The sequence below is a fragment of the Mauremys mutica genome, chromosome 13 (genome assembly GCF_020497125.1).
Source record: "Mauremys mutica isolate MM-2020 ecotype Southern chromosome 13, ASM2049712v1, whole genome shotgun sequence".
Classification (NCBI taxonomy): Eukaryota; Metazoa; Chordata; order Testudines; family Geoemydidae; genus Mauremys; species Mauremys mutica.
Genome location: NC_059084.1, coordinates 42,547,903 through 42,566,362, shown reverse-complemented (window position 1 = coordinate 42,566,362; position 18,460 = coordinate 42,547,903). Strand labels below are relative to the sequence as shown.

The 18,460-nt window shown below is 44.0% G+C and overlaps 2 protein-coding genes across 2 annotated transcripts; both read left to right on the top strand.

The window, feature by feature from the left end:
• Window positions 1-625: 625 nt before the first annotated feature.
• Window positions 626-2,107, top strand: LOC123347204 (olfactory receptor 14A16-like). Its single transcript, XM_044984586.1, has one exon. The coding sequence runs from the start codon at window positions 626-628 to the stop codon at window positions 1,559-1,561; it is 936 nt and encodes a 311-aa protein (XP_044840521.1). The 3' UTR covers window positions 1,562-2,107.
• A 13,358-nt stretch (window positions 2,108-15,465) lies between these two features.
• On the top strand, window positions 15,466-16,380 carry LOC123348847 (olfactory receptor 14C36-like). Its single transcript, XM_044986513.1, has one exon. It carries the CDS (start codon window positions 15,466-15,468, stop codon window positions 16,378-16,380), a length of 915 nt encoding a protein of 304 aa, XP_044842448.1.
• Window positions 16,381-18,460: the final 2,080 nt, after the last annotated feature.

Here is an 18,460-nt window from a genome sequence, read left to right as displayed (position 1 = left end):
CAAGAACAGAACCCAAATCTCCTGATGGCCACTCACCCGCACACCCAGAAAGTGACATTGGCAAATGACACAGCAGAGAGGTAGCGGAGCGATGCTGCTAGCCCATCGGTACACAGAGATGGAAATGCAGTCAGGATTTGGTGTCATAAATCGATATGTTTTCAGGCAGCCAGCCATCTACGTGGTGTTGGAGTGAAATAATAACAGGTGAGCTGTCATACACAATGCCAAGTCCATCTTGTACTTCCACAAAAAGAGGATATCAGGCAGTGTTGCCCAAGTCCAGAGCCTGCTGTAGCAATAGGGAATCCATCTTGGCTAGAATTATTGCATTGAGATTGTACTTTGCTTAATCCTTCACACAGCATTTTATTAAACTACATAATGAGCCGGATCTTCAGATGGTGCAAACTGCTGCAGCTTCATTGACTTTAAGGGAGCTCTGCCAATTTACATTCATGTGATAAATCACCACTCCTAGTAAATAGCATTGATGAATGCTGTGCATTGTTGACACTCACATAATATTGTTGCGGGAAATCAGGGCCACTCCTTCTGTCACTGTAATTCCCCACTGTCTTTGTCCTTCCCTCTGCAGCCATCACACAATGAACTGAGAAAGAAAATGTCCAACCAAACCACCCTGACCGAGTTCCTTCTTCTGGGATTCTCTGACGTTCGGGAGCTGCAGATTTTGCACTTTGTGGTGTTCCTGCTGATTTACCTGGCAGCCCTGATGGGGAATCTTCTCATCATCACAGCCGTAGCCCTCAACCCCCATCTTCAAACCCCCATATACTTCTTCCTGGTGAATCTGTCTATCCAAGACTTTGGCTCCATCTCCGTTACTATCCCCAAATCCATGGCCAACTCCCTCATGAAAACCGGCGTGATTTCTTATCCTGGATGTGTCGCCCAAGTATTTCTCTTTATCCTCTTCGGTGCAACTGATCTTGCCTTACTCACCATCATGGCATACGACCGATATGTCGCCATCTGCCAACCACTGCACTATGAGAGAGTGATGAACAGGAGAGCTTGTGTCCAAATGGCAGCCAGTGCCTGGATTACTAGTATTGTCTACTCTGCCCTGCACACTGGCAACACCTTCAGGTTACCCTTCTACCAGTCCAATGTCATCAACCAGTTCTTCTGTGAAATCCCCCAACTACTCAAGCTCACCTGCTCTGACTCATACCTAAGTGAAGTTTGGGCTCTTGCCTTCGGTGTGTTTTTAGGGTTAAACTGCTTTGTTTTTATAATTGTGTCTTATGTTCAGATTTTCAAAACTGTGTTGAGAATCCCTTCTAAGCAGGGACGTCATAAAGCCTTCTCCACCTGCCTGCCTCACCTCACTGTGATCTCTTTGTTGCTTTTCACTGGCATGTTTGCCTACCTGAAACCCACCTCCAGCTCAGCATCAGGTCTGGACCTTGTGGTGGGTGTTCTCTATTCCCTGGTGCCTCCAGTGATGAATCCCATCATCTACAGCATGAGGAACAAGGGGATCAAAGCTGCTTTGAAGAAACTGATTGTGTGGCGGTTATTCACCAAGAGTTAAAATCTCCATCCCTGCAACTTGAATGTGATTTCATTCTGAGTTTCTTTGTAGATATAATCAACAGATGACAAAATTGTCTCTTTGAGAACATAGGGTGGAATCTGTTTATGAAATCACAAAATCTGGACTAGCTTCACTGAAGTCATATGAGTTAGTATAAGATTCCACCAGTGTACATAAGATCAGAATCTATATATGTAGGCACCTATCTATCTATCATAGGGATTTATAGGGCTCCTGTAGCCTGGGGTATGAGAGGTTTGGCTTGTGTGTTTGCTTGTTTCTTTTTCATTTTGTTTGATTTTGTTGATTCATTCGTTGACTTGTTTCTTTGTTTCAGGTGGCTTTTTGCGGGGAGGGAGGAGCTTGGGAGGGTGGAGTATGTTGGACTAAATGGTGATATCCACTTATTTTGTCATCTATTCAAGGAGTCAATGTCAGAATCGATGGGGTTTTCTGAGAGACTTGAAGTTTTGCTTTCCGCATTGATGAAGAATTGAAAAAAAGTTTCTGCTGGTGTCTGTTCAAGTGATAATTTTAATGCTGATGGGGTTTTTTTGTGTCATGTATGATGTGTTAGAGCACCTAGAGCTGTATATAACTGTATGTATTATTGTTATTTATTAAAATAAATAAATACTGTATTGTTCTTCCTATGGTGGAAAGGTATTTGGAAGAGAAAGGTATTTAAATGATTCCTAAAGACAAACTAAGTCCAAAAAAATAAGGTCAAATTTTGATTCCACCAAACTACTGCAGTGATCCCCACTGGGATGGGAAACTGAGGCACAGAGAGGCTAAGGGACAGGCTTCTAAAAATGGTCAGACCCCAAAAATGTAGACAGGTGCCCAGTGGGATTTTCAGGAGTGCTCAGCTGCCTTAAGAAGTCCAAACACCTTTAAAAACGTGCTGTAAGTGACTTCTGTCAGGTCGGACAGGGCGTGTGTGTCAGCACAGGGAATGAAACCTGCATATTTGCAGTGGCAGACTGCTATCCTAAAGACACGATCATCCTTCCTCATCTTCTGAGAGGATAGGGCTGATGCTGATTGACCCAGCACATACTCGGCCCTTAGCAACATTCCTGATGTCTCACCGAGTGCTCTGTGTGAAGCTGATTTCCATTAGTATCATGTGCCAGGTGAATGAGTTTTGGCTGTAATTCTTTTGGAACAAGTAGCTGGTGTGTACCTCATAGCACACAGCCTTCGAGCATCCTTGGGCATCTAAATACCAGGCACAACTTGCACTGGCGAGTGGCAGGTGCTGTTTGGAGGGACAGTGTCCAACAGGGAAGTTGGGCAGTGTGATTCAGTACCAGGCCAGTCAAACACAGGATGCAAATAGAGGAGCAAGGAACTCAATGCTGGTTTGCCAAGTCCCAGCCTAGTGCTCTAACCATTGGGCCAGCCTTCCCCACTAAGTAGAAGACTTTAAACGAAGCAATGAAATATCTGCTGCTTTGGGGCAAGGATGGATCCCGCGGGTGGATGGTAATGGGAATTTGCTTCCCAGGTCTGTGCAATGGCTGCTGACCATAAACTCACCAAGACCACTGGAGTCAGGGGATAGAAGCTGATAATAAGAATCCTTCATGTAAAGTCGGCCTGCATAGAGAGTCACATCCTTTCCCTCTCTGTATTCTGTAGTAGGAGAAGTGGAGCCCAGTTGCTTCCACCTGTCTGTATTTGTTTGACAGGGGACAATTTAACAAATACAACAGGACATTAATTGGCAACTGGATCCTCAGTTACTGAGATGTTCTGTGCATTTTAGGAATTAGGGCCAAGTTATTTTAAGATATGTAGACACCCAATGATGCACATAGGAGCCTAGTGGAGATTTCGTAAGTGCCTAACTCCCATAGATTTAAGTGTTTGGGTGCAGAGGTGCTTCTGAAACCCCACTAAGCACCTATCTGCATCATCTGGAACCTAAATACCTTTACAAATCTCTCTTTTATTGATTAAGATTAATGCTCCCTGGTGGAGTTCAATGTTCAGCTGCTTTACTGGGAATTGGGTGCCTAACTCCTCTAAACAGCTTTGGAAATCTTAGCTTGGAAGCCTGACATATCTCAGCCTAAGGGTACATTGTTCCAAGCTATCTTCATGATTTAGGAGCCCAGGTCCCATCTCCTAACATTAGCCACCTGAGCTCAGACCCAGGAGAGTCAGGTGGGCTTGAGACCCGCACTGCAACATCCACACTGATAATGTCTATGTGCTAGTTTGCTCCAAGCTGCATTGTAGATATACCCTTAGGAGCCTAATTCTCATTGAAAGTTCATGGTCTACCCCGCTTGTTCTCAGCACTGCTGGGTTTAGCCCTGGATTTTCAAAGGAGTGGATGTATGACACCCTTAGGCTGCTTTGAAAAACTGGGGATTTGGTGCCCAACCTTACCCTGATTTCACAGAGTCGGGTCTGGGATCAGTCCCTGGCTCTCAGTCCTTTCCATTAGACGTAAAGTGGGATTTTCAAAAATTGAAAAGGGCCAGATTTTCAAAAGTATTTATGCACCTAAAGATGCAGATAGGGTCCTAGTGGGATTTTCAAAAGTGCATAAACTTCATACATGCCTAAACTTCCATTGATTTCGACAAGAATTAGGTGTCTAACCTGCTTAGGTGTTTCTGGAAATTCCACTAGGCACCTATCTGCATTTTTCGAATCCTAAATACTTTTAAAAACTTGGCCATTACCCACTTTTGAAAATGCATCTAAATACCTTTGTGAATCCCACTCTAAGTCCGTAAAACAGAATGATTTCATTGTATATTAGACACCTAGGCTCTTTTGAAAATCCCACTAGGCACCTAAAGAACTTTAACAATCCAGCTCTGCTGTAAGTCCCAGTATTAATTCCTAAGGGAAGGGAGAAGAAAGTCATTGACAGAGGGAAGTCATGGCGGATAATGGGACATAGAGTTTCAGGGAAATTCAGTGTTAAGACTGAACTTAAAAAGAAACTCACTATTTGAAAGAATGGAAATGCTCACAGTCACTTCACAGTGATGGGGAAAAGAAGGAAAAAACGACAACAAGAAACGTTGCCAGGCTGGAGTTAAGATTGACAGCTGTTACCAGTAATTGAAGCATAGTAATACAAAAAAGCAAGTGAACATATTTTTCAGAAGTTGTTGCTTGATCAAAAATTTCCAAACATTTCGGGGAGGTGGTGCCTCTGTTATAAGCTGAAGCTTAGTGTTTCGCATAGTTACCTGTGGGGTGGGACAACTGGGTTTGATTTCCCTTTTTCCCTAATACAGAGAAAGGGTTTGTATTTAGGTCTTACATAAGAGAGGAGCACGCCTTGAGTTATGGGATATTGGAATATGGGGTTTACTCAATCTCCACTCTTAAAGCTCTGCTATTTTGTGTAAATACTTAAAGATAGACTGGAGAAAGGATTTGATTTTGAGTATCCCCATGACTACCTTAACCACCAGAGTATAGAATCATTCTCACCAGCTTTCTGCCACAAATACTAAGAATCACTATGAATTGCCATTATGAAAGACAATGGGCATGGAACGCTACCGCCCAGTAGTTCATACACTCACCTAGCATGTGAGCCACCACAAATAGTGGGTCCTAGGTACCTAATTAACCATCTACCCTTTTCCACTGAAGTTACACTGTTGGGTTTTTTGTGCATGCTTTCCCAATCAAAAAGGGAATTCCTAAGCAAAATAATGCACAAAACAAAAATTTTGTTAAGGTTGTGAGTGGTTACTAATAACTTTACAGCAAGAACTTCAAAGTGTTCATCATTCTCATTAATGTCCTCCCTGCAGGTATAGTTTAAGGACCCTAAATGGAACAGGAGAATCTCAACAGCCCTATGACAGAATTTATTTTGGGGGGCATCTCTCAGAGCACTGAGCTCTAGCATTTCCTCTTCTGGTCTCCTTCCTAGTCTATGGGACTACATGCCTTGGGAACCTCATCATCATCATCACCGTGATCTCTGACCCTCACATCCACACGCCCATATACCTCCTGTAGGCCAACTTGGCTTTTCTGGACCTCAGTGAGTCCTCAGTGACTGCCCCCAAGATGCTAAAGGACCTCCTGTACCAGCATAAAACCATCTCATTCAATGGGTGTCTGACCCAGAGGTTATTCCACTTCATCGGGGGCACTGTGGTCTTCTTCCTAGTAGTGATGGCAGCTGATCGGTATGTGGCCATCTATAAACCATTGCACTACCTGTCTATCACGAACAGAAGTATGTGCATGGGGCTGGGGGCAAGGGCATGGCTGGGTGGCTTTCTCCATTCTTTGTCCAGCTTGCACTGATCATAAAATTGCCCTTCTGTGGAACCAACACACTAGACACTTTCTAATGCGATGTCCCCCAAGTCATAGAACTGTTCTGCACACTCCTTGTGTCTTCATCTATGACCAGCCTTTCGAGAAATTCACAGTGGACAAGGCAGTGTCTGTGCTCTACACAGTGGTCACTTCAATGCTGAACCCAATGATCTACACCCTGAGGAAAACTGAGTTGAAAAGCACCATCAAGAGGTTAATGGGAAGGTTCCTGTGCTCAAGGAGGAACACAAACTTCTAACAGATTTGTGTTGCAGGCCAGCGGCATGTTTTGCTTTTTTAAATACTTCCAAGCTTTCTTAGGTTTCTAGATGCTCAAATTTTCATGGGATTTAGGCATGTTTAATCCGTTAGCCAGCTTTGAGATTCTAAACCTTCAATCTGAAATTATATTTATTTTAATTTCAGGAGAAGACCCACATGAAGGAATCTGATTATACTCTTTATGACAGGGGTGGGCAAACTTTTTGGCCCAAGGCCCACATTGGGGTTGTGAAACGGTATGAAGGGCTGTGTAGAGATACCTGTGCCTCCCCAAACAGCCTGGCCCCCACCCTCTCCAACTTCTCTCTCCCTGACTACTTCCCTCAACCCCCACCCCATCCAACCGACCCTGCTCCTTGTCCCCTGACTTTGAGGGAGGGGGAACAGCAGGGGAGGGGCAGGGGGCTTGCCTCCCCAGCTGGGAGCTCAAGGGAAAGGCAGGACGGTCCCACAGGCCAGATGTGGCCCACAGGCCATAGTTTGCCCACCTCTGCTCTATGAGATAGAATTGTTGGTGAAGATTTTCATTCATTAAATTTATGTACATATATGACCTCCATAAAAGAGTATCTGAGCACTGCACAACCCTTAGTCCTCACAACACCCTTGTGTAGTAGACAAATGCCATTGTCCCTGTTATACAGAAGGGGAATTGAGGAAGAAAGAGATTAAATGATTTGCCCAATATTACAGAAGTCGTCCCTGGAGGATGAAGGGGATCAACACAGGTCTCGAGACTGCCAAGTTAGTTCTTGTTAGGATATAGATATTCAGGCCTGTAAGTAAAGGCATATATTTTAAGAATTTGGGTTTATTTTTATCACTTAGCTAGTTAGAGGGGTATAAAACGAAGAATCAAAATCACAGTCCGCTTGAGTAGGGTCCTTCACTCACTAGGATAGTATGACTCCCGTTTGGCTAAGCAGCAGAAGCATCCCTAAGTTGGGAACGTACGGTCACATCTTCACAGTCAAAACTTGTCACATTGAAATAAGGTGTTATTGGGCTCTTAGGAATACAGTCCTTTCCTGAAAATCAACACCAGATAAAGAGAGCTAAAGATGGGGCGGATAGTTCAGTGGTTTGAATATTCGCCTACTAAACCCACAGTTGTGAGCTCAATCCTTGAAAGGACCACTTAGGGAACTGGGGTAAAAATGTGTCTGGGGATTGTTCTGCTTTGAGAAGGGGGTTGGACTAAATGACCCCACCTCCCAGAATCTACAGAAAGCTTGAGACAATAGATCTGAGAAAGGAAACTGCTTTGGGTGTGACTGATGCAGCTACATCGGCCTGAAAGTGCAGAGACCCTGAACCAGTCACAAAGATAACTACACAAGGTTGAGGGGCAGGCTGCTGCTCTCACCATTGGTGGAGAGATGGGACAATTTGGGGAGATGGAACCCAGTGTTTTTACTATCAAGGCATCACTTCTCCCCACTCTCTCCGGGGTGCCTCTAAGGTGGCCCTCCTCCTGCCGGAGTAGGTCCTTCCTCTGGCTGGGTGTCTCAAACTGGGCATTTTTCTGGTCTCTGATCTCTCACCATCACTGTCATTTTACCTAAGGCCCCAGACCTAGTGTCTATATATTTAGCAGCCAATTTACCAGCAGGGAGCACATCTCACAGATTTCTGTCTGTGAACTATAATCTCGAGATTTTAGAATACTTTATTTTTATTAAAATGGGATAGAGGTTTTAAGCAATGAAACTATCATATACTGGAACAAACATAAAACCAGGTGTCATGGTACAGAGACTGAGCTCACGTCAACTGGAATAGCTCCGTAGCACTATGCTAATTTACAGCATCCAGAGATTGACTCTATCTGCGTTATGGCTGATTTACGCAAGGTTTGTGTGGGGGTGGAGTGCGGATTTCACCTCCACATTCAAGTTTACCACCTGAGCCTGATTTTCAGATAAGCTGAAAATCAGATAGAGAAGCTGTCTGCAACAATGAATTCCTCCACTGATCTGTCCCAGGAGGAATTAACCACTCTGTAACTGTTAAATGTGCCATCCTTGCAATTAATCCCTTCCGTCAAGAGCAAAGAAAATGCAGACGGGTTTGGAACTTTTGTCTCCTCAGATCAGATTCGCAGGCAAAGAATATGGATTTGAAACTGTTTATGGGCCCAATCCCCAGCTGGTGTAGGTCTGCAGTAGCACCATCAGAGTTAATGAAGCCAGATTCCCCAGCTGGTGAAAACGGACATATTTCCATGGACGTCTTAGAGCCAGATCCCCACCTAACGTAAATCAAAGAAGCTCCATTGAAATCAAAAGGCCACATCTCCACTTGGCTTAAAGAGCCCAAATTCTTTGCAATTGTATCAATTTACATGATTGAGGAGGTTGCACTGAGCTTTTTGTATTTGCCTCTGGCAGCGTCTTTGTGACCAACATCAAACAGCCCGAGCAGCCTGAGCTGTGGGTTCCACTGATGGCTGCATCCCAAGAGTTTCTAATGCAACATAGGGGGAAAAACATTTCTGCTCTCTCAGAGCTGATTATGTGGCATTAATGAAGGAACAGGCTATTCCAGGCTGGCTGGGGATCTGACACCACTGGGCTCTGAGCTATTGTGAGCATGTCTCTGTTACAAATATATAGTCTATTCTTCAGTCTCCTTGGGACTTGTGTGGGGCATCAGCCCTGCCTTTTCTTTAGCCAAGGGTCCTTCCAGGCATGCTGCGATCGTGTGAGATCCAGGGCAGGTGCTGTCCCCTCTCTGTGGGGATAGGGTCAGCTAGGGCAGGATGTCAGGGTGGTTTGATCCTGAGATTAGATCAGAGCTGGCCTCACAGCCCTGAATTCTGGGTTCAGCACTTTAGCCGCAGAACAAGCACATACTGAGCTGTGATCATGTTTGACATGAAACTCTGAGCGACTTCCAATGGGAGTTCAGCACCCAACAACCACATACTGAGTTGTGTCCATGTTTGAAGAGTGCAGAAGCTGTGATTTGCTATACAGCTTGGAGAGGCTTCACCCCTCAACCAAGCCTGTCTGAGGAGGAGAGCAGGGATCTCCCATCTGTGGAGTGGGTCCCTGTCTTCTGGGAACTGCAGAAAGACCCAGCATCACAGGAAATATGGTGAAGGGGCAGAGAAACAGCAGCTGGATAAATCAGTAATGGGGCATTATTGACAGGTACACAAACAGGCAATGATTGAAGAATCCTCGTGGTGGAGTGTCAAATGCATCACAAATTAGAGAATATTCCACAGAGACAACACAGTAAGTTTGCTATGTGCAATTAAATATCGTTATATTTAAATATATTTAGAGCTCCTCAGTGTCTTTTCTTTTTCCCCCCAGCAGACAACAGTTGACTTTTCATAGATATTGTGAAAACCAAAACTTTTACATTTTTGTTCATTGAGAACCAGACAATTTCAGGTAAACTGCTTAAAACAGAAACATTGTCACTGAATTTAAAAAGAAATGTTTTGACTTTTCCTGTACTTAAGTTGTTTTTCAAGAATAGCAGAGACCTCCTTGGAACATGTTTCAGTGCAAAATCCAGTTTTCCTCTGAAATAATTTAAACGGAAAATGTCTGAATACCCCAGATTGGACATGTAGATTTCAACGGGGGTAGGAACACTGATATAGTCCAATAATTGTACAGTTTGAACCCAGTCATTCTACTGAAACTGTGTTTATTTCTGTTTCAAAGGGACACTTGTCGAACGGTAAAACCCTAACCCACTCTAGGTCCGTAAAACAGAATGATTTCATTGTATATAAGACACCTAGGCTCTTTTGAAAATCCTACTAGGCACCTAAAGAACTTTAACAGTCTGGCTCTTCTCTAAGTCCCAGCATTAATGCCAAAGGAAAGGGAGAAGAAAGTCATTGACAGATGGAAGTCATGGTGGATAACGAGACATAGATCTTCAGGGAAATTCAGTGTTAAGTTTGAACTTAAAAAGAAACCCAATATTTGAAAGAATTGAAATGCTCAGTTCAAAACAGCCACATAACCTTAACTCTCCCCCTCTGGCTTCATTGTGAAAGAATGAAACATGCATTCTGGGAGAGTCTTAGGCCTGGTATTCACCTAAAATAGAGGTCAGCCTAGCTACATCATTCAGAGCTGTGAAAATGTCATGCCCTGTGTGACATAGTTAGATCGACCTAACACCTACTGTAACCACACCGTGGTTGATGGAAGAATTCTTCTATCAATGTAGCTACTGAGTCTGAAGAGGGTACATTTACTACAGTGATGGAAAATTCCATTCTGTGACTGTAATAAGCATCTACACTGCAGTGGCATAGCTTGTAGTGTAGACACACCCTCATTCATCCATAAATAGGGGATTTATTTATCAGTGTTCATGCATTCCACTGTGCTTTACTCTTTATTGGACAGTGGTTTTGTTGACTCTGCCTAGGAAACACACTATGCATAGATGAAGGCATGCATCAATAATTTCTGATTAGTGAGATGGACGGAAGATATTCACAACATCCTCGCCCCTTCCATGTGCAACAAGTTATACAAATGCTTCTAGATTCACTGCTAGCATCTCTGCACACACAAACCCCCTAGCACTGTTGAATTTACATACTGTCAGAATATAGGAATCATCTGATGATTTTACTTTTAGTTCTCTGTCTATGACCAACACCAGAGAGAAAAGTGAAAGGAATGCAGCAATGTGTAATTACTTAATGTGCCCGGGATTATGTCTCTTTCCTGAGTTTGCAGGAGCAGTTGACTTCACAGTGATGGGGGAAAGAAGGGAATTCCTAAAGTAAAAAACGACAAGAAACAAAAACGATGCCAAGTTGGAGTCAAGATTGACAGTTGTTACTAGTAATTTAAGAATAGTAATACAAAAAAGAAGTATGTGCATAGGGCTGGTGGCAGGGGTATAGGCGGCAGGTTTGTATAATTTTTGGCGGTGCCCAAAATGGTGGTCGTCCCCCCTCCCCCCCGCTCTTGCCCTGTAAGCCGATATAAAATGAAGCTACAACGCGTTGGCACCACAAGGTTACAAGGGTCAATTAAACGTGGAAAGTCAGAAGCAGCACTTGCCTGCTTCAATATACAGTATTAAATTTTGTTGCACCTGTTGTGACAAAGTGGGAATGTTCTTAATGTTTTCTCTGAATACTATGTGGGTGCCTCAGTTTCCCCTGCAAGGTTCCAACTGAAGGTGTTGGGGACAAAGAGATCAGGTGGCCTCCTTGTCCGGAAAAGACACAAAGGTTAGAGGGGGGATTGTCAGTTTGGAGCTGGCTGGGGAAATGGGGAGAGGCCCAGAACTTGGGTCTGGGCTCCCCACCCCCCAAGATGGACCTGACTGAGGAGTCCTGTTTTCTGTACCTACAAGCTCTGTTTTAGACTGTGATCCTGTCGTCTAATAAACCTTCTGTTTTTACCAGCTGGCTGAGAGTTACGTCTAACTGCAGAGCTGGGGTGCAGGGACCTCTGGTTGCCCCAGGACCTGCCTGGGCAGACTCACTGCTGAAAGTGCATGATGTGGAAGGGCATGCTGAATGCTCTGAGGTCAGACCCAGGAAGGTGTAAGCTTCTTGCCCTGGAGACAGTCTACTCAGAGAGAGGAGGCTCCCCCAGAGTCCTGACTGGCTTTGTATGGAGTAGTTCCAAAGCATCCCAGCATCCCCTTCCACACGATGCACTTCCCGGAAGTCTGCACAGGCACTGACACTCCCTCCTCTGGCCTTTGTCTCTTTTCCAGGCATTAGGAGGCCACCTGATCTCTTTGTTCTCCAACACCTTCAGTTGGCAGCTTGCAGGAGAGCGGCCCAGGCCATCAGTTGCCCACAGACAGGGTTTCGGCCATTCTCTGTGCAGACAGCATCACACTGGCCCTCTAGGGCTCTACAACAATCACACCCCCTTATCCCACCATCTAGATCCCTGAGAAATGCATAGGGGAAACTGAGGCACCCACACAGTATTCAGAGAAAACATTAAGAACATTCCCAGTTCGTCACACCGGGGCGGGGGGTTGCCATCATGTGTGGCCTCCCCACTCCTGCTGCTGCCCCTGGGTGCCGGGGGTGGGGTGGGGGAGAGAGCTCCCAAGCACCTGTGTGCCTCCTTCCTCCTCCTCTCTCCCTCTTCCCCTCCCTCAGTGCTCCAAGAGGCTGCTGGCCACTGATCTCTATAGCCTTAGGCAGAAGCAGCACAAACAAAGGACAGAGGCACTGGCTGTTTTCTTTCAGGCAGGGAAGCTCTGAGGCGGTGGCAGGGGAGAAACCCAACTCCAAATATTGGTGGAGCAGAGTCCTCAGCCTTGAATATTCCTGGTGCTTAAGCACCTCGAGCCCATATAAGCTGCCTCCCCTGGGCAGGGGCATGGACGGGTGGCTTTGTCCATTCCATTTTCCAGCTTCCACTGATCATCCAACTGTCCTTCTGTGAACACAACACACTAGACAGTTTCTACTGCTATGTCCCCTAAGTCATCAAACTGGCCTGCACAGACACATACATGATGGAGTTGCTGATGGTTTCCAACAATGGGCTTGTCACCACCGGAGCCTTCATTGCATTGCTCATATCCACACCATCCTCCTGGTCAAGATAAGGACACATGTCATGGAAGGGAAACACAAACCCCTGTCCACCTGCACAGCTCAAATCACAGTGGTGAGTTTGTATTTTGGGCCTTGTGTCTTAATGGGAAGGTTCCTGTGCTGAAGGACAAAAGCGAACTTCTAACAGATTTGTGTTGCAGGCCAATTGTTTGCACCTTCACACTTCAGATATTGTTGTTCCCTGTTCACATAAGAAGGACCAGGGAAGTGGGAGGGTGAAGGAGTAAGTCTTCCAAGAGTTCCCTAATCTGATCCTTTCACACTTTTCTCATCCCTTTTCTCTCTAACCACCAGAACCCCAAGAAAGGGTGTGATTCTATGTAAGAGATGATGCAAAAGGTCAGTTTAATTTCACATTACTGCTGTCTTTTTATGACAGGTTTCAGAGCAGCAGCCGCATTAGTCTGTATCCGCAAAAAGAACAGGAGTACTTGTGGCACCTTAGAGAGTAACACATTTATTTGAGCATAAGCTGTCGTGGGCTACAGCCCACTTCTTCGGATGTCTTTTATGTAATTTGGAGTCTTTGTATCTTTACTAAATGTTCTAATAAAATTCTTTAATGTTTTCATTTGCCCTCAGTGAATCATCATTCTACATATCGGGATTCCTAACCAGACAATTAGACAATCAGACCTTCTGTTTATCACAGGTCATCAAGTACCACCCAATGACCTCTATGTTAACCTCACCTCCCAGAATCTATAGAAAGCTGGAGACAATAGCTCTGAGAAGGGAAACTGCTTTGAGTTTGACTGATGCAGCTACAGCTGCCTGAATGCTCAGAGACCCTGAACCAGTCACAAAGATAACTACAAAAGGTTGAGGGGCAGGCTGCTGCTCCAGGATTGCTCTCACCATTGGTGGACAATTTGGGGAGCTAGAACCCAGTTTTTTACAAACACGGCCTCACTTTTCCCCACTCTCGACGGGGGTGCCTCTAAGGTGGCCCTCCTCCAGCCGGAGTAGATGCTGTGCGGATTTGATCCCTTAACGCAAATGGAGCTACAATTGATTTTCATCAGATGAGGATCTGACCCTTCGTCATTGTTCAGTCTCTCTGTCATACCTACAATCAGTGTGAAATAAACATATGTCATATAGCATTGCATCTTCAGCCTAATAAGTCTTTTATTTTAGTGATGTCAGCAGAAAGAAACCATATAATTGTTGAGAAAGAAAGAAAGAAAGAAAGAAAGAAAGAAAGTGGTTCCATTCATGCAAATAGAAATTGAAAATCAGATACAGAAAATCAAAGCAACACTGAAATCCTCCAAAGTTCTCTCCCCAGGGGAAAAGAAATGCTGCTTAGCCATTAAAAGTTCTATTCTTGAATTTAATCCCATGGGGGAAAAGAGTTAAGAACATGCAGACTGGTTAGGAACTTTTATCTCCTCTTCAGATTCACAGGCAAAGAATATGAATTTGAAACTGCTCAGAACTCAATGGAACTGTATCAATTTACACCAGTTTAGGCCTTAGCTAGGATCTTTTAGTGTTTGCCTCTGGCTGCTTCTTAGTGACCAACATCAAACAGCCAGGGTAGCCTGAGCTGTGGCTCCCTGTGGTGGCTGCATCCCAAAAGCTGCTGATAAAATGCAGAGCAAAACATCTCTGCTCTCCAAGAGCTGTTTATGTGGTGTTATTGAAGGAACAGGCTATTCCAGGCCAGCTGAGTCTCTGGTGCAATTGAGATCTGAGCTATTGTAGGTCACATGTCTGTGCTTCAAACATATATTTTATTCTTCAGTCTCCTTGGGATGCCACTTGTCATTCAGCCCTGCCTTGTTCCTGGCCAATAGTCCTTCCAGGGATGATGCCAACATCTGAGATTCAGGATGAGTCATTTCCTCCTTTGGGCAGTTAGGTTTGGTTAGGGCTGGTGATCAAGGTGGTTACTTCCAGAGCCGAGATCAGATTGAGCTATTTAACCCCAGGGCAGGTACGTGCTGGGCTGTGATCATACCTGAATCCCTCACAACCCAGGATCAGCTCAAGAGTTGGGAGGGGCTTTCAATCCCCCATCCTATTTAGTCCTTTACCTCTCAAGCAAGCCTGCCCGAGCAGGAGAGCAGAGAGTGGTCATCTGTGGAGTGGGTCCCTGTCTATCGGGAACCGCAGAGACCCAACCTCTGAGGGAATATGGTGACGGGGCAGGGAAACAGCTGCTGGATAACACAGTGGTGGGGGCATTATTGAGCGACATAGAGACAGACAATGACTGAGAATCCTGGCAGTGGACTATCAAATGCTTCTCAGGCTGGGAAACATTCCACAAAGACCAGCACCGTAAGTTTGCTATTTCAGTTAATATGTTTGGGGTTTAATATACTGGAGGAAATGTAATAATAATAGGAACTATGAATTAAATTGAAACTCTGAGACTTTTAAAATCATTTAATAAAACATCTAGAGCTCATATTTTCTTTTCTTAGCAGAAAAAATATTTTTTATAGATTTTGTGGAAACCAAAACATTTTGAGCCAGATCTTCAGATGGTGCAAACTGATGAAGCTCCATTGACTTTAAGGGAGCTGCGCCAATTTACATTCATATGATAAGAAACCACTCGTAGTTAATAGCAGTGACGAATGCTGTGCATTGTTGACACTCACATAATATTGTTGCCGGAAATCAGGGCCACTCCCTCTGTCTCTATAATTCCCCACTGTCTTTATCCTTCCCTCTGCAGCCATCACACAATGAACTGAGAAAGAAAATGTCCAACCAAACCACCCTGACCGAGTTCCTTCTTCTGGGATTCTCTGACGTTCGGGAGCTGCAGATTATGCACTTTGTGGTGTTCCTGGTGATTTACCTGGCAGCCCTGATGGGGAATCTTCTCATCATCACAGCCATAGCCCTCAACCCCCATCTTCAAACCCCCATGTACTTCTTCCTGGTGAATCTGTCTATCCTAGACTTTGGCTCCATCTCCGTTACTATCCCCAAATCCATGGCCAACTCCCTCATGAACACCAGGGTGATTTCTTATCCTGGATGTGTTGCCCAAGTCTTTCTCTTTTTCCTCTTCGCTGCAACTGATCTTGCCTTACTCACCATCATGGCATACGACCGATATGTCGCCATCTGCCAACCACTGCACTATGAGAGAGTGATGAACAGGAGAGCTTGTGTCCAAATGGCAGCCAGTGCCTGGATTACTTGTATTGTCTACTCTGCCCTGCACACTGGCAATACCTTCAGGTTACCCTTCTGCCAGTCTAATGTTATCAACCAGTTCTTCTGTGAAATCCCCCAACTACTCAAGCTCACCTGCTCTGACTCATACCTCAGTGAAGTTTGGGCTCTTGCCTTAGGTGTGTTTTTAGGATTAAACTGCTTTGTTTTTATAATTGTGTCTTATGTTCAGATTTTCAAAACTGTGCTAAGAATCCCTTCTGAGCAGGGCCGGCATAAAGCCTTCTCCACCTGCCTGCCTCACCTCACTGTGGTCTCTTTGTTGATTTTCACTGTCATCTTTGCCTACCTGAAACCCACCTCCAGCTCAGCATCAGGTCTGGACCTTGTGGTGGGTGTTCTCTATTCCCTGGTGCCTCCAGTGATGAATCCGATCATCTACAGCATGAGGAACAAGGAGATCAAAGCTGCGTTGAAGAAACTGATTGTGTGACGGTTATTCACCAAGAGTTTAAATGTCCATCCCTGCAACTTGAATGTGATTTCATTCTGAGTTTCTTTGTAGATATAATCAACAGATGACAAAATTGTCTCTTTGAGAACATAGGGTGGAATCTCTTTATGAAATCACAAAATCTGGACTAGCTTCACTGAAGTCATATGTGTTAGTATAAGATTACACCAGTGTACATAAGATCAGAATCTATCTACGTAGGCACCTATCTATCTATCATAGGGATTTATAGGGCTCCTGTAGCCTGGGGTATGAGAGGTTTGGCTTAAGTGTTTGCTTGTTTCTTTTTCATTTTGTTTGATTTTTTTGATTCATTCATTGACTTGTTTCTTTGTTTCAGGTGGCTTTTTTGGGGAGAGGGATGAGCTTGGGAGGGTGGATTATGTCTGACTAAATGTTGATATCCATTTGTTTTGTCATCTATTCAAGCTGTCAATGTCAGAATCACCTTGATGGGGTTTTCTGAGATACTTGAAGTTTTGCTTTCCCCATTGAGGAAGAATTGAAAAAAAGTTTCTGCCAGTGTCTGTTCAAGTGATGATTTTAATGCTGATGGGTTTTTTTTGTGTCATGTATGATGTGTTAGGGCACCTAGAGCCGTATATAACTGTATGCTTTATTGTTATTTATTTAAATAAATAAATACTGTATTGTTCTTCCTATGGTGGAAAGGTATTTGGAAGAGAAAGGTATTTAAATGATTCCTAAAGACAAACTAAGTCTAAAAAATAAGGTTAAATTTTGATTACACCAAACTACTGCAGTGATCCATCTGGAAGTGCTCATATTTTCTCTTATCTTGTGCTTTGTTCCTATTGTGGTAAATAAATTACATTTTGCATGTTGAAGATGTCTAGTCACTCAACTTTCTGCTGGTGACAGCTCCTGTGGGAAGAACTGCAAGTACCAAACACAGTTGGAGAAATCATGGTTGGGACCCAGTTTGAGAGATGGGGAATCACATGATTCCACCCTAAGACAAGGATAGGCACAGAGCTTAGACCAGAGGGTTTGAAGTAAGAGACCAGAGTGGGGAGGTTTAGCTAATCTTTTAATCATAACAATTGGGATATAGCCATTCACTTCAATGTGTAGCTTTGTATGGAGCCATTCGTCTCTCATCTACACAACTATCCTAATTTGTCTAGATCTCCAAAGCTGGTTGCTGTTATTATTATTAATTAATATTTATTAAACCATGTTTGTGCATGGTTTTGTGCATTACATATACAATAGATAAAATAAGATCATGAAGGTAGATAGATAGATAGATAGATAGATAGATAGATAGATAGATAGATAGATAGATAGATAGATCATGAAAAAATCAGTGCCAATTCATCGTGCCTCTTTTTCTATCTGTGACTGTTGATCTCCAACTCATGCTTTTCCTGTGACTATTCATTATTTGTTGTTATTTCTTTGAATATTTCTAACTCCATTACTCTTACAAGAACTTTATTACATGCACTGCTTGGGAGCTTTGAGCCATTTTAAATTAATACATTATAACATGCTCTGTTTCTTTGCCTGATTTGATACAATGAATTTTCTTAAAAACAAATCTACTCAGTTCGTCTAAATCATAGTTGTGATGGGTTGGATCGCAGAAACCCCCTTGGGAGCTGCCACCCGATGTGCCAAGGCTACTTCTATCCCTGCCTTCCCTGTCAGCTCGGGGCCCCAGCACCCTGTCCTGCCGGAGCCAGAGACTCCTGTCTGCTTCAACAAAGACCCAGGGGCTGAATTACTTGCCCCAAACCTGCAGGTTTACCTGAAAGCAGCTAACAGAATGTTCCCGTCTTTAACTCTCAGACGCCCAACTCCCAACGGGGTCTAAACCCAAATAAATCAGTTTAATAAATTGTTCGCCCTCTACAACACTGATAGAGATTTATGCACAGTTGTTTCCTGCCCAGGTATTAATACATACTCTGATTTTATTAAATACAGAAAGTAGGAATTAAGTGGCTCCCTGTAGTAACAGGCAGAACAAAGTAAGTCACAGAGCAAAATAAAATAAAATGTGCAATTCTTTGTCTAATCAAACTGAATACAG

Excerpts from the sequence above, each read along its gene's own strand:
- LOC123348847 (XM_044986513.1), top strand. The coding sequence starts at position 15,466 with ATGTCCAACCAAACCACCCTGACCGAGTTCCTTCTTCTGGGATTCTCT.
- LOC123347204 (XM_044984586.1), top strand. The coding sequence starts at position 626 with ATGTCCAACCAAACCACCCTGACCGAGTTCCTTCTTCTGGGATTCTCT.